The sequence below is a fragment of the Belonocnema kinseyi genome, chromosome 3 (genome assembly GCF_010883055.1).
Source record: "Belonocnema kinseyi isolate 2016_QV_RU_SX_M_011 chromosome 3, B_treatae_v1, whole genome shotgun sequence".
Classification (NCBI taxonomy): Eukaryota; Metazoa; Arthropoda; class Insecta; order Hymenoptera; family Cynipidae; genus Belonocnema; species Belonocnema kinseyi.
Window position 1 is genome coordinate 112,054,702 of NC_046659.1, and position 22,527 is coordinate 112,077,228.

A 22,527-nucleotide genomic window follows, 5' to 3' on the forward strand; every position below is an offset into this window, starting at 1 on the left:
GAGAATTTTGATGATATCATTTCTCATGACGAACGAAAATCTTACCATCTGAAATTGAAAGATTTTATTTCAAAAGGAACTAAATTAAGTATAAAAGAGATTCTAATGTAAGAAATGGTGGATTTTTCCTTTTGCAATGAACGCTTGGGCTACCTTAATTTTATGATTGAATAAAAAAATGTTATTCACTAAAAACAGTTCTCGATATTTGAAGATTTCACGATTCATTCAAAAAATCTAATGAAGTCTGGAGTATTCGATGGGATACTAGAATTGACGTGCTTTGATATCTAACAATAAGGAAGATTAAAGTTTGAAAAGTTTCGTCAAGTACCTTCGTTAGCGTCGTCAATGTTCTTCGGCTTCCCACATCTTTCTTCAATAATGCGCCTCCTTTCGGCTGCTTTCCTCTCTTGCTCCTTCTTTAATTCCTCAGCTGCTTTCTTACGCAGCAACAACTGGAAAATTAATTAAAAATTTCAAAAATTTCGAAGAATTATCGAAAATTATTGACAGTATCCAAAAATTAGTGCTCCAGTTATAAGCGGTAGATAATAATTACCTTCACCGGCCATAAGATTAAGGGGAAAATGTAAAATAATTTAAGTTTTACCGAAACAAAATTAGTAAATTAATACTGAGCTTGAACAATTTCAAAATCTACCGATAACGAATACAGACGATTTTTAGAGAAATGTTTTCTAATTTTTCAAGAATTCAAAAATTGTAGCAAAACTTTGAATTGTTTAAAAAGATATTTAAGATTTAGAAGTTTTGAAAAGATTAAAAAAGAATTAAAAATTTAAAAAGATTTCGCAAAATTCACACAAAATATGTATATTTTAAGATATTTGAATACCATTTTTAAGTTTTGTATGGATTTCGAAAGCTTTTAGGATAATGCAATTTTTGTCTTAAGGTTCAAAGAAAAATATACATTGATTTTTTATTTATAAAATTAATTATAAGCAAATATTAAAAAAATATTTTAAGACATTTGAAATCATTTGATAAAATTTCAGAAAAGACATTCCTGAAATTTTAGAAAAAATCTGAATAAGCTTAAGAGATCAAAAAATTTTGAAAAGTTGCAAAAACATTATTTCAAATCTACACAAATTGAAAAAAATGTACATTTTTGAAGGTTTCAAACAACAAATTTAAAAACTTTTTAAGAACTTTTAAACATTTAAAAATAACACAAAAAATTTAAGTTATCTGGAAAACTTAAACATTTTTTTTACAAAATTTATTTTAAGATAATATGTTGAAAGATGTCCAAAAGGATTCTATCTGGATATAAAGGCAATTTTTTTATTTTTACAACATTTTTTTATATCGTACAAAAGATTCGAATTATTTCAAAAAAGATTAATGCGCTCTTGAAAAAATTTAAAAATTAATTCAAAATTTGAAAAATATTTTAAAGAATAAGAAAAATGTCTGAGATTTTCGAGAAAATGTCAAATTATTTTTTATTTGGGAAAATGAATTTTTTAAATCGAAAACAATTACCGCATTGAGAATGGCTCAGGAAAGTAAAAAAATAATATTTTAATTTATTATAATTTAAAATTAATCTTTATGTTCTAAATTCTCTTCTGAAAGAATATTAAAAAAGATTTCGAAACGCTCAAAAATCTTTACAAAATTATGAATACAAAATCTGGAAAATTTGATAGCAATTTTCAAGAAAATTGTAATAAATTTTATCCAAATATCAGAGCGAATTTAAATCATTTGAAAATATATTTAGAATGCTTAAAAAAATTAAACAATAATTCTAAAATATTTTTAAAATCTTAAAATAAAATGTTGGTTTTTGCAGATCCAAAATTGTCAAAAACAAATCGGGCAGAGTTTAAAACCATTTTAGGAATAAGTTGAGTCATTTTAAAAAATATTAAAAAATTTAGAAGTTTATCATTGTTTGAATAAAATTTTTAAACCTAGAAAGATTTCCGGAAATTTATTAAAAAAATGTATTGATTTTTTTACAGCGTTAAAAAGTCCCAAGTATCTCCTAAACTAACTGAAATTTCTCCTAAAATTTCGAAGTATCCTGTAAAATAGAAAAAACTTCTTTGGAGTTTTTTAGTTTCTTTTTTTGACATATCTGAAACTTTAAGTCTTTTCAAATAAATTCGAGAAACATAGAAAAAATATATTTATATATCCTTAAAAAATTACAAAAAATAAAATTGACAATATTATTAAAAAGATGTAAGAAATAATTCAACAATTTTATTGTTTTTCTAAATTAGATTTTGAAGAAAAAAAACTTTTAAGAATTTTACGTATTTAAAGAAAATAAAAAATTTTTCTTATGATTCCTGTAAAAATTTCAAATCATTCTTTAGGTTCACAAAAAAACATTAATTTTAACGATGTTTTTTCTAATTAAAATTTTTTCAAACGTCGCTTTTTACCAAATTTTGAAAAATTATTGCAATTTTTAAAGTAAATTTTTCTATGGCTGAAATCATGAGAACAATCTTTTTTAAGAAAACATTTTTTTAACAAATAATCATATTTTAAGATTATATTAGAACAAATGAGCTGTTATTTATTAAAATGCAATCATTTTTTTAAAATTGGTAAAAAGCTAAGGTCGGAAATAATTCAATTTAAAAAAACAAGTTTAAAATTGATGATTTTGTGTGATTTCTTACATTTCACATAAAAGTTATGTATTTCATTTAAATTTAGATCAGTTATATTATTTTGATTTTTAAAATCATAGAAAAACTTTTTTCAGATATCTGACTATTGGCACGACAACTATCTTAATATGTCTGGGACGGTTTAAATGATTTTTGATTTTCAAAATGAATCTTAAGAGATTATTGAAAATTCCATCAAAATTTTTTTAATGATTTCTGAAAAAGTTTAACACATATCTGAAAGCTTTTAAGACAATTTTTTTAATTTTGCAGAATATTTTGAAATTTGTAGGAAAAGTTCTAATTATTCTAAAAGATATTTGGAAATTTTAGAAGTTTCAAAGGTGTTAAAAATATGTTGAGATTTGCAGAAACTGCCTAAAATTCATAAAAAGTTTTTCCAATTTTTTTCACAACTTCGACAAATCTAAAATCTTTAAAAATCTTTTTGAATTTCGTCAACAATCATAAGAAAATTATATTGATATAAGTTTAAAGAGAAACAAATAATACTTATTTACTTTACTATTTTTCTTCTTTCTTTTTGCAATTCTTTTTTATTTTAATAGAAATATAGAAGTGTGTTTTCCGAAATTAGATGTTAGATTTTTTTTAATTTCGAAGAACTTCATCGTTGAATTTTAATTTCGATTTATTCTGATTATAAATTATTGGTTGGACGATGTAAAAATTTGCATTTTTTACAAAAATAGATTTTTGGAAACTCACCCTGAGCTTCTTTTTTCTGTCAGGTGTCATGAACCCTTTCTTGGCCTTTTTCGCCTTTGAGGCCTCCTCAAGACGGGCGCGGACCTCCGCCCTTTTTCTGTCGGTCTCCGCCTGCTTTCTCTTCTTTTCCTAAATATTTTCATTGTAAAACTGTTTTACATTTATCTGAAAACACTTTTTAGCCCTCAATCTATTTAAAAAAATATCTTCTTGAATTTTTTCTTTTAAATCTGCTTATATGAAATACAAATAAAAATATGAACATTCAAAAATAAACTATAATAACAAAAATGGTTGTGAACTTAAACAAACTAGGAAACCAACTACTGCTAATTATAAAATAATTTTGGATTAATTTTACGAAAGACCGTCCTCATTTACGTACATCCTCGATGCGCTTTCTCTGTAAAAAAAGAAAAGAACACATTTGTTAGAGATGTTAAAATTTTTTCCAAAGATGAAACTCGAAACATAGAAAAATCTGATTCGTTTTATACTAATTTATCATTTTTATTATTTAAAAAAATTTTTTGTAAATAAAAACGATGATTCGAGTTCCATTTTTTAATTGACATTTTTAGAATTTTGCGGTCAAATACATAATAATAATAATAATACCTAAAGTCTTATACTTCGTTCTTTTTGTCACAAACAAGAATTTTTATTGATTTCAGGGATATATTTTTTTGTTAATAAAAACAATCTTTGACTGGGCTGCTTTTGAAAAAAATGATTCTTATTAAAAAAATTAAAAGTTCCTGTATTTCTCGAAAAGGAAGCGAGATAAAAAAATTCTAGAGGGACAAACTGGTGCTTGAAAAAATGCCCCTTTACAATATTTTAAGCTCAATAATTTTTTTAAGATAATTTTCAAGTTTAGGCTTCAAGAATTTGGTTCATAGTTTAACAGTAGGTTTTCAAAGTTTGACACAATACAAAAATTTTAAAAAATATAAATGTTGATTAAAAGAATTCAAAAATATTTTTTAACCTTAACAAATTATATTGTTTATTTATGTCTGCGAGTTAAAAAAAGTTTTTTTTTTAAATGTATAATTATTTTTTATTTAAAAAATCTTTAATCATACAATTATTATGATTAGAGCTTTTATGAAATCATAAATTATTATACATTTAGTTTAAAACTTTTCTTAGATCGTAGACAGATATGAAAAATAAGACATTTTAAAAGTAAAAACTATTCTGTCGTTCTTTAAATCAAGATTAATATATAATATTCTTGTCCTTTATATAAAATTGTGAAACCCCAATTTTTACCTCTTTAAATCGAAAAATCAACTTTTGAAAAAATTGAATTGAGGTTACAAAATACTAAGTGAGTATTTCTGTAACAATTTTTCCACGGAACAATATGTTATTGTGTTTTTTTTGCATAGCACATGTTGTTTTCAAGAAAAACTAGAAAATTAGATTTTTTGAAGTTAAAAATTATATTTTTTTATAAAGAGCCCTATCAAAGATTTTTTTATTTGTGAAGAGCCAGAAATGGGTTATTTTTATGGAATTTCTGTGATACTGTACAGTGCAAAAATTAAAACTAATTGCCATTCAGTATTTCAGGATACAACCTGATATTAACCTTAGATATTATAAATCATTTTGCACTCCGAGGGTTATCAAGGTCCCAGGGGTCCTTATATTTTTTTGAACAAAATAAAATATAATTCAACTTCTATCCGAAACTATTAATCAAATTAATGCACAAAAATTTTTATTACGATTATTTTATTACGACATTTTAATCATTTTACCTATTGAATATTTAGGTTGTTTTGAACCTTTAAAACCACTCAGTGGATAGAAGATAATTATAATCTGAATTAAAAATGTCAAATTAAATATTTATTTAATGTATAAGCGAACCATAGTAATTAGCAAAAGCATTATTAAAAACATTAAAAATACATGCAGCTTCAAGATTGTTACAAGCGTTTTCTGCCAATGTTAAAATTAAAAACAATAGAAACACATTAAGTGTGTGAGTTCAAGTGTGTACTTTACCCAAGTGTGGTCCTGATGTGTTGCTTTTTATTATTTTATTTATTGTTTTTATTTCCTTCGATTAAGTATTTTCTTATTTTTAATTATCTCTAATCAAATATTAAAAAATGATTTCTCCAGAATTGTGCAAACGATAAATAAATATAATCTTTATTTATTTAAAACTTGATTTAAAGGATCGGCGATAACATGTCTTGGTATAAGAATGAAAAATATACGACTTTGAGAATCGCGCAATGCAGTAAATAAAAGTAAAGGAGAACGTGTTGCGGTAAATCATCCGAAAAGTGTATTGAGAAAATTCTCCTGGGATGAAACCGTAGCAGTAACTTTTCCTCAATTTTCGAGAGTCACAAAAATGTAATTTCTTTGAAAGGTATTTACTTACAAACTGAATCTTCAGAAGGAACTTTTATTATTTGTTAAAAAATTTTAAAACCGCTACCTATCTACGCTATAGTCTTAATTATCTGGGTAAGCGCGAGGAGGAGGACTTTAAAACACAATAACTTGGTCGAAAACAATTCTGAAATTTGTCAAAGAAAAGTAGTTAGAAGCTTATTAAATTCAACGTCAAATGACCCCCTATTAGATATATTTTTGACTTTTTGAAGGGGACTTATCACGTGAGAAGTTTTTGAACAAAATTTTTAAAATTCTCGAAATTTGTACCTCGACTTGAATCTTCTCTAATTATCTATAAAAGTTATAAAAAAATTTTAATTTACAGGACGCAATAATTTAAAATCTTATTTTTAATTTGAGGTGAAAAAAACTTTTTCCGAATTACGACGAAAAATGTACAAAGCGTTTGAAACTTAACGCAGACCGGTTTGGACATTTTTAGTCATATCTTAGGAACCATTTCAGATTTTTCAAGTTTTATAAGATTAAATTCAATATCAGATTTTAAATATTACGTTCTGTAAATTCCAGATTTTCGCTATTAATTTTTTGGGAAATTTGTTGAATTCAATGTAAAATATGAGAAATTCTTAAATTTTTTTTCTCACTTCATATATCCTCTTTAGAAAGTCAGAAATATATTAGGGGTCATTTGACGCGAAATTTAATAAGCTTCTTCAAATTTTTACGAAAAAATCTTTGAAATTTGTTTTTGCCAAATTACTGGCTCTCAAAGTCATCCTTGATTTTTAGTACCGCTCGAGCTAACCGTGTAATTTCCTATGGCAGTGTGCGTGCCTTTATAATGTGTTGTTTGTGAAATTGTAGAAATTTTTGCGTGTTTATAAAAGAGCTGAAAAGATGAAACCCCGAGCTGAAAAACTCTTAATTTTTTTAATATAAAATTCAAATGAAAAAAAAAATAAAAAGTTAAAATGGTGCATTCGAGGTTCCTCTTATTAGCTGATGAATGTGGAATGTACACTATAATGGTAAAAAAACAATTTTCGAATTTCATTTGTGATTATGGCTCATTTTAAGAGTTTTCAACAAAAAAAATTTTTTCGAACAGAGTTGAGGGGTTGCGTCCCCCTTGCTTTAACAGTAAAATCATTTCTTTTTAAAAATTTCCTTAAAAAATAAAAAGAAAAAAATTAACATTTTTAAGAATATGGCATTGGAAGACGAAAAAATAAAACAAGTGCAAATTACATAGACTTCCCAAATAATTTTATTTTGCGAAAATTGGTCATCAATCTTGATTTTTTTATCACAGATTATTTGAACTGGTCGAATTAAAAAATTCCATGTATCTTTATATTTATTATTAATTGTGTAAACAATCTTGATTTAAAAAAGGCTTTTTTCATATTTTATTGAAAATTATCGAAATAATCACAACAAGATAAGCTAATTAGGAAAAACAAAAAATTAGAACAGTCGATTGAATTTGTTGCTCATTGTTTAAGACACTTTTTATTGTTTAAATATACCTTTTGACTAAAATGATTTGGAAAAATGTACTTTCTATTAGTTCACCAATTAACTTAACAGAATTATGGTGTGTTTGGTATCTTCACCAATTGTCAATAATATTTTAAACCATCATTTGTTTAAACATTTTAAAAAATATATCCAAGATTTGCATTTTCTTAAGGAAACATTCACTAATTGGCTCAAATGAAAGATCAAAACGATCGATTTACATTTCTTTTAATTGTTTAAATATTTTTTTTTTAAATTAATTTTTATATTTTTAAACAATTCTTTCAAAAAAGTAACAAAAATTGACACCTTTAAGTAGCTTGAGCTAATGTCTTCAAGTCGAAAATCAACAAGAATGATTGACTAATTACGAAAAAATTTTTTTAAAATTGGGAAACTTTTTAAACAAATATAGGAGAGTGATAAAAATTGTTATTATAAGAAGTGCTTATAGAATTTATTGAAAAAATTGCATAAAACTGTATATTTCTCCCTTATTTCATTCGAAAATTACATTTCAACAATATAAAATTATTTAGAGAATGAAAAATAAAATTAATTGCTAGTCCTAATTTTCGATTTAAGCTAATTAGATTAAAATACTCATAAAATACGTGAATTTGGGATACTTTGTCCAAGAAATTGATTTGAACAAATACAAATTGTTTAAACAATAATAATTTGCGATAAAATATTTTTGAAAAATTCTTTTAGCATACATAAATTGTTTCAACAATGAATAATTTATAATAAAGTGCATGCAAAATTCTGAATGGAAAAAAATGAACAAAAGTAATCTTATTTGCACTCCTTGTATTTAAATTTACGCCTTCTAATCGAAAGAAAGACGGATTTTTTGTCAAAACCTGGAGAAATGAGCCATTGTTCCAAACGAAAATCAAAAAAAATTTCTGTGCCACTCTAATGTATACAAATAGTTTTGGAATCAACGATTGCCAAAAATAGATAGACACGATAGATGAAAAAATTGAATTTTGAATAACGATTTTCATAAAAAAGAGAATAGAGAAAGAAGACACAGACAAAAGTTATAAAAAGCAAAAGTGGGTGCTACTAGCACTGGGAGACGTTCTAAAGATACAAAAGTACAGGTCCCATCGAAAGGGGGGAAATTCTAAATTGGTATACTAGGTTAAATTTTGACTCGACGAGCTCAGTCAGTAGGAACAGTTGATTTCTGAATTTTGGGATTTCCGAAAGCGAACTTTTTCTTTAACTATTTCAGGCAACATTTAAAAATGAAATAACTTGTAATAATTTATTTATAAGGTACGTGATTAAATTTTTTAAAATTATATTGTTATTTCCTTTACAGGTTCGTCTTCTAAGTTAAATCACTAAAATTAAAAAACAAAATTGCCTGAAGTTGTTAAACAAGAGTCTTAACCATCAAGGGAGGAATTACAATAAATTTATAATCACAAACAAAATAAAATTAAAGCAAAACGTACCTTTAAACAAATGTTTTAGTACTGTTGTTCCAATGATGATTCAGAATGATCCAGAGAGTTCATTTCAATTGTAGATCAATTGATGTTGGCGTAGATAAAATAAAAGAAATTGAAAAATAATTAGAAAAAAAATGATAAACACAAAAATGTTATTCAATCTTTTGTTGGATATTTATCAAACAAATTTGGATTTTATTTACCAAATTTGATCAATAATTCTCCATAGAATAAAAACTTATTTCGATCCAAACAAAGTTTGAAAAATACAAAAAATTTTATTAATTAACATTTTGAATCCAATTTATTTTAGGAAATATCGATACTTACCTAACCTCATCGTCGGCCATGGTTCTGAATGGCTTTTAACTGGAACTACCTGAAAAAAGCAATATTGTCATTCTTATCTAACTTCATTTTATTCTAACAATAAAAATAAAAAATTCTGAAAAATTTCTAGAATTAAAATTTTTCTGAGTACTTAGAGATATTTTTCAAAACATAGGATCGACTTTCTTGGTTTATAAAGATTGATTTAAAGAGTGCAATCAATAATTTGATAATTTTTGGCAATTTCGATTGTGCCGATGATTCAGACGTGAAAAAATTTTGGTGGAAAGATTAAGTAAACGAATTGATCAGGGGCTCGCGAACGTAGAACGTTATACAGTATCCGGTGGATTCAAAAATAGCCGCCATCAGTCGGTCCCCACTCTGATTTCTATACCGCGATCCAAATTTGGTTACAACAACTCGGTCGCTCTCTTGACTGCGAACGAGATCTGAAAATTTCATCGCGACTTACTAGGGATTGATGAGAACAATGAAAAAAAAACATTCTAATAATGTGGAAAATGAAGGAGAAATTAATTAACAATTTTTTTAATTAGAAAAAAATTTTGAAGCTTAATTTGATAAATAAAACTGGTAAACAGATAAATTTGGACGATATTAAAGGTTTTTTTTTTTAATATTTAACATTTATTTTTAATACTTATTTTTGCTTACTTTTTTTTAAAAAAACTTTTCAGTCATTTATTGAAGATCATAACATAAATAGCAAAGTGAAAACTTGGCAAACCCAAAGGTCTCAACTTACATGTGTCGTGTCTCACTTTTCTCGTGGGGCCTGACCTACTGTTAATTATTTTTAGTTTAATTTTATAATTTTATTTCGGTCTTCCTATTATCAAAGAAATGGCTTTATATATTCGCATATCTAAACCATTTTTTTACAATAATTAAAAAATGTAAATGACAAATGTACCACAGTTTGGAAAAATAATTTAAATTCAAGTTATCTTTTTCTTTATTTTTTGTGAGACTTTAGTAAAGTAGATTATATAAATAGTTTAAATAAAAAAACAAATGAATTATTATTTACATTGGCTTGAGGCTTGAGAAATGGTATGATTAAGCTTACTTTATTATCAGAATAATGGAGATGATAAAGAAGATATATGACCCCCTTTGCGAGGACAAAATTTTATATTAAATAGGACCCCATAAAGACCATAATCCTCGGGAATAATTTTCATATATTTTGTAGGGACATAAATTACGATAATAACATGAGCTAAGAAGTAAATCGCAAGGTACCCAGCAGCTATGTTTTACGGTAAATAATTATTGTATTAGGTTTATTCCAATTCTTAAATTTGTATTGTTTTATATCTGCAATTGCCTCTTTATTTGATTTTTTCAATTATAATAATATTAAAATCGTTATGTCAATTAAATTATAGAACTTTCATAAAAATTATAAATTAAATGATAAAATTCATATTTTAAAAAATTAAGGCCCCATCGTAATTTATTCCTGAGGGCTGAAAAGACAAATCGAGGCGAGAATCTTGGTTTAAAATCATTTTATATTACACCTTCGAGCATCAAAGTTTTAATTTCTGATCATTTTTTTTCTTTTGGTGAAAAAAATTAAGTATTGTGTCCGAAATTTCTACGACTAGCACCGAAGAAAAATGTTCTACTTATATTTTATAATACAAAAAATCTAAGGAGCAAATTTGGACAACCACCATGCAATGTTCCTATTGCAATCTGAAAAACAACTTTCCTTTTTTCCCTTAAAAAAAAAAGAAAAAATTCGTTTTCCCTTTGGACAAAAGTAAAAACGAGGAAAGGAAAAAGGAAAACGATTTTTTTCTTTTCTTTTTTAGGGAAAGAAAAAACAACATATTTTTCAGACGGCAATAGGAACATTTAATGGTGGTTGTCTAAATTTGGTCGTTAGATTTTTGGTCTTATTTGGTTGCCTTCTCATTTCTCTTTCCTCTTTTTTTATTTGTGTCCAAAGGCAAAACGAATAGTTTTCTTTTCTTCTTTAGGGGAAAAAAGAACAATTTTTGTTTTTGCAGATTGCAAGAGGAACATTTTATAGCGGTTGTCCGAATTTGGTCGTTAGATTCTTGATCTTATTTTCAGAAATTCTTCACATTTACTTGATTATTGGACGCAAAATAGGATTTTAAATTTAATTTTAATCTCATTTTAATTTCCTAAATTTAAATAAAATTAAAACAATTTAAATAATTGTTTTCAATTAATATTATTTATTGATTAAAAATACACTAATTAAATATTTTAATAGAAGAACTTTTTTGAATTATTCAGAAATTATTGTTTGAATTAAAAATAACAATAATTTTATAAAAATTGTATAAAAAATAAATTAAAAAACATAAGGTCCATTGAGTAAAAAAGAAATTTTCCGTCTAAATTTGCCTAAACCTGATAACATTTTCTAAACAAACTTTGCAGGTTTCAATTTAGCACTGGTTTATCAAAAAGTTTCTCTCTAATTTTAAATTTGATTTTGGAAAACGTGTTTGTAATTTTTTTAATACTATGCAGATTTTTAAACAAAAGTTCTCATGGAGAATCTTTTGCTTTGAATTATTGTTACTTTAAATTGAAAAATGAACGATTCAAAACTTTTAAGCATAAAAAAATGTTTTATTCATAATAATGTTTAATTTTTCAAAAATTTTAATAAATAAGTGAAATCAATCGAAAAAAAACAATTTTTTAATAGTTTAAATTTGGTGATTTTCGAGTTTGAATATTTTATGATTTAGCAGTTTTTGTTCTGGAATTTATATATTTCGGAAATTTGAAAATGTATGATTTAGAGAATTTGTCATTGTCGGGAATTTGTATAATTTTTAATTTAAAAAATTTCATCAATTAATTATCCAATTTTTTTGAAAGCATCTTTGGTTTAAGTTGAATACTTTTTAAGTCCTTCAAAAATTTAAAATTTGACATCGTTGCGCGAGGACTATTTACCAATTTCAAATGTTTTTCTTTCTCATTAATATGAAACTTCAAAATCATTTTAAAAACAAAATTTAAAAACTTTAATTTAGAGTCGGCTCCTGAAATAAATTTTGCATTTTTTGAGGGTGTTGCGAGGGGTTGGGTTATTAAATATAATTTTGTGAAAATAATATAGAAGTCGTAAATGTTGGACAAAAACTAATTATTTTGGCAGCTGAAAAAAGCTGTAGCAAACAACTGGCGCTAACGAAATTTCTCTGAAGTGTTTAAAAAGAGCCCCTGATCCTAATAAATAAAACTATCCATATTTGCAAATTTTTTTTTAATTACAGAATTTTATATAATAACAACACTAGATTTTTTAAATTTCTTTGTTTGATAATTATGTTTAATAATAAATATTGAAATGTATAGGAATCTGTATAATAATTAGAGACAGTAACTATTGACCAGCGTAGATACCATTTTACAATCTGTGAAATTAGAACTCAACACTATCGACCAAGTTAAGTCTTAAAATAGCGGAAAAATACTTAACGTCATTTCTGACTAGATGGAAAATAATTAAAAAATATTTCTTTAATTAAATTTGTTCGAAAAGAAGATCAACTTACTTCGCTTCACAAAAAGAGAAGTGAGTAAATCTTTTTTCAGAACAAATTAATTGAAAAAACAAACAATAACAATTGAAAAACATTTTTCCAAAAAATTAATAAGTGATGAAAACATGAATCGCCATAACTCAGCTGAATATTATTCAAACTGTTGAAATTCTGTTCACGTAGCAAGCATACTCTAGGGTTGCCTAAGAAATAATAAAAAATTGCAAATCGCCCTTTGTTCAATAATACCTTATTGCAAATTATGGACGATCAGTAATCATTTTTTTTTTAGTTTAGCCGACAAAAAGTAACAAGAAAAATTCAGATTTGTAAAAAATGCTATCGAGAACCGTTCTTTTTTTATTTTATAATTAAATAAAGAATCATGGAATGTTTTAGAAATATTTAATACTCGCTGTTGTGCTTTCTAGAACTCATAGCATACTACTTTACAAAATACATAATTCCAACAATTCTTAATGAATCTATCTCAAACTTTTCAGAAATCTTTTTTAACAATAAATAACAGTTTTTTTTAAGTTGTTTCAAATCCGAACTTTCCTGGATTCTTTTTGTCCACTATACCAGAAAAACTTGGTTATCAATCGGTCGTAATTTGTAATTAATTATTATTGAACAAAAGATAAATTTCAACTTTTTTATTATTTTGTAGGCATCTATAGAGTAAAATTTGTCACTCTGCAAAATTTCATTGAGTTTTAATAATATTTGGCTGAGTTATCACAATTATGACGGTGTCAAAAATTCGTAGAAAAGCGCAGCACACAACCTTAGGTTCGTCTTCGGTTCCCTCCGACTCACGCTCGGGTTCGTGCTCCGCCTACCTACTCGTGCAGGCACTGCTATCTTCCCGCACTTGTATCGAAAAATACTATTTGACCTCTAGGGCCGAGTTGAATTGTTGTTTGATGAAATTTTTAAATAATTTAATTTTTGCGAAAAGCTCAGCAGTTTTTGACAAGCTGAGCTTTTTAAAGCTTATTTAGATACGGAATTAAACTGCAATTAAAATGTCGATGGTAGGATGTACATTCGGCGTGAACGAGAAAGGAGAAACGAGGAACGCTTTGATCAGGCTTAATGCGCCACGAGGGTATAAATCAGCCAACGGAGTCTGCAAGCGCGTTCCACCGACATTTAAACGGGACTTTAAGCCTGCGGATGCAGGTAGGCGGCAATTAATTTGCGGCTCGAGTGCCACCGAGATTTGTGACGATCCAGAGATCCAATTGCAACCCGATTCTCTCTCACACCCCCTATCACTAATTCTGAATCAAGACAGGACATTCTCTTCTCTTCCCATACCTTCCCTTCCAATTTCACACCAGTTTCAGACTGACATTCAAGAATTCGACAATCTCGCCCATTTTACTGAAATTAAAATTTAAGAAATTTAAATGAGATTAAAATCAAATTTTAAATCCTTTTTATCGTTAATTAGCAGAATTTCTTAAACTAAAACCAAGAGTTCATCGATCAAATTAGGCAATCACCATAAAATTCTCCTATTGTATCTTGAAGAAAATTAAAATTTTTCTAAAAAAGAAAAGAAAAAAATTATTTTTTTGGACAAAAATAAAAAATAGAAAAGAAAAATGAGAAGGCAACCAAACAAATCCCCTCCATTATCTTGTTTACCTCTTTCTTTTTTATTTTTATTATTATAAAATCACAATAAAAAAATATTTGTAAAAAATTATCACCAAATTTTCGCCACTAATACATCACTCTTACCAAGACAAAAAAATATTTAAAAAAAATTCGATCAGGCACGAACAGCAACGAAACCACGATGCTCTCCCTGATACCCGAGAATCACGTCAGGATTCTCACCACCTAGTTTCGTTGCTGTTCCTGCCTGCTCGAATTTTTCTTTCCTTAATAAGAGTGCTATATGAGTGCCGAAACGTTGCTGATTATTTTTTTTACAAATATTTTATATTGCGATTTGATAATAACAGAAAAAACACAAAGAAAAAAAATGAAGGGAATTTGTTTCATTGCTTTCTCATTTTTATGTTTGCTAAACAGAATAATTTGCCCTTTTATTTTTTTTTAGGAATTTTTTTTTTAATTACAATAGGAACATTTTATGGTGGTTTTCCAAATTTGGTCGATCGAATCTTGGTTTTATTTTCAGGAATTCTGCAAATTTACTGGAATTAGTGGGAAATTTCATATTTTTTATTTGCACTGAGTCTGTGTTATTAAAAAAAATATTGTGCACCAAGGGAGAGAAATAACAGCTTTTCGACGAGTACTGAAAAAAATACACGAGTCGTAAAAAGACTTTGACAGAGGGAATTTTTGTTTTATTATAAATAATCTAGAGATAAAAAAATTTGTTTGCAGCCTAGTTTCGGATCTGGCGTAGATCAGAAATCGTTTAGTTCGACTTGTGACAGTCTAGTCTGGCTCAGATCTGGCGCTGCCTAGGTTCAAATATCAAGATTTTTCCAGTGCATACCAGAAAAATATACATGATATTTTAAACGATACAAAATTTATATTTTTGGAAAGATTACTTTTTTCATTAATGTCACGTTCTTGGAAGTCTGGTAATACATTAAGTTGGAAATTTTTTATTGTACTAAAAAATTACTGGAATCATATTAATCAAATTTTTTGTGTATTTTCGCCCTATATATTTGATAGCAGGGTTCTAGAAGAAAATGAAATGTTATTTAGCCATTTATTTATTATGTACTTTTTATTATTTATATGACATTATAAAACTGTTATAAAAGTTTTAAATTTCCGAAAATCCATATAATAGAAAAATTAAATTACTGAAATTAGTAAATTTTGGAAGTTGAAACTTCCCGACAGTAATCAACTGATGAATTTGAGAAGTCCCGAAATTACTGAATTAGCGAATTTTCAAATTGCCGAAAAATGCAATTTAATAGCACACTTAATAATAAAATATCCCATATAAAGGTAAGGTTTACTCTAAAAGATAAAAAAATAATACATTTTTTAACGGGACTTTGAAAATTTACCAATCTAATATTTTCTGGAATTTGAAATTTCGATAATTAACTGAGTTCGAGAAATTACTATATTCATAAGCTTCTAAAGTTGTCAATTTACTAATTTAAAGAATCTGTAAATTCGGGGTTTTATTCTATTTCGATAATTTTATTTTTGGTATTTTTGAACGTTCCTTTGAATGATTATTGAAAGTATTTAAAATGCAATACCTTACATCAATTAAATATTTTTTAATGTCAGAAAGCTTAATTTAAATTGTTTATAATTATTTTCAAATTGTTTTATTTAAAACGTCCTTAAGGTTATTTTCAAGAATGGCACATTTATTGTTGTTGGAATTTTACACAAGAAAAAGTCTTATTTTTCATAAAAAAGGTTCATTTCAATTAATAAACCCATGATAAAATTAAAGTTTTCTTTCTCTTTTCTTCAATAATATTATCTTATTTCAAATTTTTTATTTCTAACGAATATAATTTAAAATTATGAAATTAAGAAGATGTTATTTAATTTTTATTGCCTAGAAGTATATTAAAATTGATAACTATTAAAATTTGCTTAGTTTTAAAAAATTTATAGTTCAGATTTTTGCATTTCCAATTGTTGGCAACACAATGTTTATAATGCACCATTTTGTACTATTTAATTCTGTTCTACAAAAATTCCCTTTTGTTATTTCTTCAACTTTTTGATAACTTCTCTCAAATAATTAAAAATAACCAAAATTTGATTAGCAAAAATGCAAATACTTCCATTAAAAATAAAAAAAAGATACACATTTCCTCTTTCTTCTATATTTTTTTCTCTTATATTGTCTTTTTTACAATTTCAAATGCCTGTCAAAAGAATTTTCAACAAAATAGTTTAATTTTTGACCAAGCAGTTGAATTTTTTTTCAAGAAAGTTAAATTTACCACAAAAAATTTTTTTTACGATAAAAATTATTGACGATAAAAAATTGAATAACAAATAAAAAATGATTCAATTTAACCGAAAAATACGTTTCTTTAGAGTTCAAAAAATTTATTTTTTACCAATAAAGACAACTTTTCACCAAAATAAATTAAGTTTGAACCAAATGCTTCAGATTTTAACTAGAAAGTTTCAAAAGATTTTATTTTTCAAATAAAGACAGCTGATACTTTAACGAAAGTACATTTTAATGTAAAAAAAGAGTCAAATTTATCAGAGAAAATACATTTTCAACAAAATAGTAGAATTATCAACCAAATACTTGAATTTTTAACTGAGAAATATTAATGTTTAAAGAACAATTTAACAGAGACTATTCCTATTCATAATATTGATTTTCAAATGAATTTTTGTAACCCAAATAATTAAATTGGGAATTAAATAATAATTTTCTTAACCGCATTATTGACAAAAAATTAGGAAATTAAATTTCGAGCTAAATAATCAATCTGAATTTTGAACTTCAGCCAAACAAATAAATCCAGAGAATTTATTTTCCACCAATAAAGGCGAATACGTTCAATTATTTTGAATGAAATAACCAGTAATTTTTACAAATTAAATTCGTCATGGTGATTGACCTAATTCTTAACTTTCAGTTTCAACCATTTAATCAATTTTTCTCAAGTAATGCAATACAGAATTTGATTTTGGAAATAATTTCTTAATTTTATTATAGCAGACAAACCAGTCACTTCTAAATTGACTGAAAATCAGTAATTTCAAGTGACTGATTCAATCAGGAATATTGACTGATTCATCTGTTGAAACTGCTCTTAGGCTTCTCCTTTCATAAAGTATTCTTATTCCAAAAATGAAACCTCAAAAAACATTTTTTATCCAAGGAAAATTGCCTTGTTTTGGAAAATTGTTAAGAAAATTGTTAGGAAAATTGTTATTATAACATAACACGACCGATTACGTGATTCGTAGCCGATTTACGCAAATAGTGACATAAACAATAAATCCGTCTCGGTTTCTTGGCCGTAAAAATATGCAGCGCATTTTATTTATAACGGGCGATCGCCTCGCTAAGTATAGACGTCGCGACGCCCCTACGAACCATTCCAAGTCATCTCACCGCGAAGAAACTAGACGGGTCCGGTATCAAAGAATCTCGCTTCCTAAAAATAGGAAATAATGCTTATCTGCATATTGTTTTTGAATAAAGAGAACATAAAAAAAGATCATAAAAGATATTTTGCTACCAAGTTTGTGACAACATTCTTGTCTGAAGAACTTTTACACCCTCTAGATTCCACTTGGAGGATCACAAGACCTGAAGAGGTAACATTAGGTCAACTAGAAATTCTACAAGACGAAGGGTTCAAGTATTGGTTCTTTTTTATTATTTTAAGTTTAGGCATAATTATTAAAAAAAATATATTTACATAAATAATACAAAGAAGTGGAAAAATTTAATCATTTTGTTTCAATCTTTCTTTTTATAGTTAGATTGTTGATAATTGTAAAGAAGATTCTTCAATTGATATTAGGATCGATAATATTTATTTTTGTTCTGCAATTATTAAAACCATTTTTTTAAATCAAATAAAAATTCGATTTTTAATGTTTTTCCTGGAATGACTCACCCGACTCGTCAGTAAGGCTATGTGAATCAGTACTGCCTTATACAATTTTACTGAACTCAATTCCATTATTGAATCTTAAAATAACCCCTATCCGTGGTTAAAATATATTTTATTATCAACTGCAAAATTTACAAAATTCACAAACCTAAATTTTCTTTAAAAAAAAATCATAATGGATTTTAGGTTAATTGAATTGTGTAAGGTTGGTCAGATTCACGTAGCATTACTGACGAGTCGGTTGAGTCATTTTACGAAAATAACACAAAAAATATAACTGTTATTTTATTTAAAAATTATATTTTTCAAAAACTAATTTCAAAACAAAAATAAATATTATTCGCCCTAATGTCAATTAAACAATCTCCTTCACAATTTCTGTTTTTACTTTCGGAATATTTTTAAAGACCCACTAACCAAAGTATGTCAAGGAAATGGGGTTTATAATTAACTGTGCGGAAGCCTGAACTATTTTCGAAAATACTTCACCTCGCTTTGTTTTCTAAATTAAAAAGATTACCACATAAGGCCATTTAATTCAACATCTTAAATATAATCTGTCAATATACTTTTTTTTTGCTAATTAAGAAGCAACTAAAATTTAAAATTTTGATGAGCTCTAATAATCTGCGAAGTGTGAAACTGTATAATTCAAATAGGGGTTGATGCACTAAGTAGAGAATTAATGAGAAGCTTTAACTTCAATCTCCACTGACTCATGCAACATTAAATCCTCTAGGAAGAAATGAACTACAATTAATATTCTATGCCTACAGAAAATTATCTAAAGATTATCTTTACCAGAAAAATATAATTTTTTATAAATTTATTCTTACTTTATTGTAATCAAAGAAATGTCGTTTTTATTTATACTTTCTCTAGTAATAGGTCACAAAACCAATGATAATAAAAGTTATGTCAAAATTAGATTAGGCGGTAGCGTCTGATCAGGCGTCTTATGCAACTTTTGTTTCCATTCAATTCTCAATATTTTGAATAAATATTACATTTATTTAAATCAAGTTCAGTTATTCAATTTTAACCATTCTTTTATACAAAATTGGGTTTTTTCAATCTTAGTTATTTCTGTAGCGAATATTTAAAGGATACGTCAGTTTCAACACATCTATAAAGTATTGTGATTCTTTATGTCATTTTTTTATTAAAAACTATCGAATATTACTCTAATTTCAAATTGTTAATATAAAAATAATAAAGAATCTCTTTGATCCATGTTCAATTTTATATAATTTTATAGTACTATTTTTCTATGTTTTATTTTATTCTTATATAAAAAATAATTAAAAAGTATTCCTGCTTACTAAAAATAAATTTAATAGTCATTTGAAATTAAAAAAAAAAATTGTCAAAAAATTTCGGCAGTAGGAATCGAGCCCGGCCTTTCCGGTTACAAACTAGGAGCGCTATCGCCTTATCTAACCTTCGGTAACGGCCTATTATTGGAGGAGTATGAATCCAATTAAAATTATTCAACTAAAAAGTATGAAATTTTAACCTAAGAGATGAATTATCAACTTAATTAATGAATTAAGAAAAAAAATTTTTTTTAACAAAATATTTTAAGTTGCAATCAAATAGTTGAATTTGCAGCAAAAAGAAGATTAATTTTTAACTAAAAATGTAATACCTACAATTTCAGGGAAAAAATCGATTTACAATTAACAACAAAATTATTTCTCAACAAAATAATTAAATTTTAAACCAGAGCGATAATTTTTCAACCAAAGTGATGAATTTTCAACGCAAAATGTAAGTTTTAATAAAGTAGTTTAATTTTCTATTAAGTAGTGAGAATTTGAATGAAGAAAATATATTTTGCGCGATGAATATTAATTTTTTACCACAAAGCCCAATTTTCAAGGAATATTAATTGTGAAATAATTAAGACAAATTTTTATCAAAATACATGATATTTCAACCAAAGGTTTAACTTTGGACTATAAAAAATAAATTCTCAATAAAAAAGGGAATACTTAAACTTTCAGTAAGAAACCTTAATTTTTAATAAAGTATTTACAATTTGAGCTCAAATGAGGAATCTTAAACAAACAAACAAAATTAATTTTAAACAAATCCGTCTAATTTTAAATGAAAGAGCTAAATTTTTAACAAAAAGATGATTAATTTACAACTAAAAATAAATTACCTAACATTTCAAGAAGCAAATTTATTTTCAATGAACAAAAAAATAAATGTTTAATAAAATATTTAAATTTTGCAGAATAACGATAAATTTTCAGCCCAAATGATAAATTTCCGACCGAAAGAAAAAGTTTTAATCAATTAATTTAACTTCCAATCAATTAGTAAAATTTTCTATACAAAAAAATGTACTCTGCGCTATGAAGATTAATTTTCTACCAAATAGACTGATTTTTAAACTAAAATTAATTTTTTCACTAATAAAGACAATATTTTAACATAGTACATGTTTTTTCAGTGCTATAATTGAAATTTAGACGAAATAAAATTAATTTTTCAGCAAGAATAGAATACTTTAATTTGCAGGTCAAAAAATTAATTGTTAACAAAATAGTTAAATTTTTAACCAAATACGTAAATTTTAATGATAAATAAAAATTACGAATCTCAAAGAAGATGCATCTATAACAAAAAAATTATTTTCAGTTTAATTCAAACAAAGGTATGATTTATTATATTTAAAGAAAATTCATTTTCTACAAATAAAAACAAATTTTCAACTCAAGATTATAATTCTCATTGCCTATGCAATTTTTAATTTAGAAAACATAACTAAGTACTATAATTTTTAAATATAAATATTATAATGAACAATGTATTTTATTTATATTATTTTATCATACTATTTTAATGTATTTTAATTTAATTTCATTTGAAATAAATTCTTAAAAGTATTTTTACTTGATTCCAATAAATTAAATATTCATTTAAAAAAAAATTCCGGCAGGAAGAATCGAGCCCGGGCTTTCCGGTTACAAACTCAGATCCCCACCGCCTGATCTAAACTTTGATAAGGACCTATTAGGAAAGGAGTATGAACCCAAAAAAAATCCAAAGAGAAAATCGCTCGAAAATTGATTATTCCGAGAGAAGTTTTAAAAAAATCAGAATAAACTAATTAAAAAATGAAGTTAACAAGGAGGAAAAGATAATTTTAGTTTTGCGACACGCAATCAAGAGTTTCTCTAGAAGTGAAATCAGAATCCAAGTTTACAGGAAGGAACGTGTGAGACTCTATTTCCTTTGCCGAGTGTCCTGGTAAAACAAAAGTCCAAAAAGGACGAGGGTATAAAAGATCTGGCAGCGTTTTTTTTTCTGGTGTTATGCCACTCCAGGGAGAGCGGGATGAACAACCCCTATTTTCTTCCACCGACTCTTTCACGTAGCACAAAGACATCACTCTCCCAGAGTATTTTGGACTCGCACTTTCTCATTTCTAAGATATGCTTGAGAAACTAAAAACTTGTTACGAAAAAAAATCCTTCACTCTCGAAGCACTGCGCACTGACACTCAATATGCACATTTCTTTCCTCATTTGCAGAGGTACTTTCCCTACTTTATTGAAGCGGTATTTTTCGTACTTTGATGAGAAAATTTCCGTGGTGAAAAATTTTTATGTTGAAAAATTTCCGCAGCTGAGAAATTTCCGAAGTGGTTGGCTTTTCTTGATGATGGCTTACCTTGAGAAGAATAGACTGGTGTGACTAGTCAACCAGACTTTTGGCAGTTGACTGTGCCTCGAGGAAGATTCCTGGCCGGATCGTCGGCTTCTTCGGGAGAAACCACGTGATTGATTTTCGAAGAGGCTGATTGGTTGAAACGTTTTTAGGCGAACTGGTGCTGCTGAGCCAAAAATAATTCTAAACTGTAAACGGAGCCGCGACGCCGACGCTCAGAGCGGACTCAAACCCGGTGAAAAGATGAGTATTCTGTTGATGACGAAAGCGGGTTCCCGTTCGGATGAAGCCCCTATTTCCATTTTTTTTATTCTTTTTTATGCATCTGTTCTTTCAAATAGAAATTTTCAATCATTTCTACTGTTTCCCTTTCCACCAGTTTCTGTTTTGGTTAAAATTATTATTTTTCTTTAAATGAAAATTTAACTATTACATTATTAGTTAAAAATGTATCTGTTTCAGTTAAACATTTATGTACTCTGTTGAAAAATCATGTTATTGAGTAGAAAATTGATCTTATCAATTAAAAATTTTCCTCTTTGTTGCGAGTTCATCTGTTTTGTTCAAACTCAAATTTTTTTTTGAATGTTCGTATTTT

General features: G+C 26.5%; 1 protein-coding gene across 19 annotated transcripts in view; it reads right to left on the reverse strand.

The window, feature by feature from the left end:
* Positions 1–22,057, reverse strand: part of LOC117168765 (troponin I) — an 85,347-nt gene extending 63,290 nt beyond the window's left edge. For 4 of the 19 annotated variants that reach the window (XM_033354535.1, XM_033354533.1, XM_033354531.1 and 1 more), the window contains exons 1-5: positions 21,933–22,055; positions 9,109–9,152; positions 3,778–3,795; positions 3,393–3,521; positions 335–458 (exon numbers count right to left, since the gene is read on the reverse strand). In XM_033354535.1, coding sequence (XP_033210426.1) covers positions 335–458; positions 3,393–3,521; positions 3,778–3,795; positions 9,109–9,123 — 286 coding nt within the window. In that variant the 5' untranslated portion in view covers positions 9,124–9,152; positions 21,933–22,055. Of the gene's footprint in view, positions 1–334; positions 459–3,392; positions 3,522–3,777; positions 3,796–9,108; positions 9,153–9,254; positions 9,394–21,833; positions 21,905–21,932 lie in introns of those variants that run through there. The other 15 variants (XM_033354529.1, XM_033354530.1, XM_033354540.1 and 12 more) reach the window with 13 other exon arrangements.
* Positions 22,058–22,527: the final 470 nt, after the last annotated feature.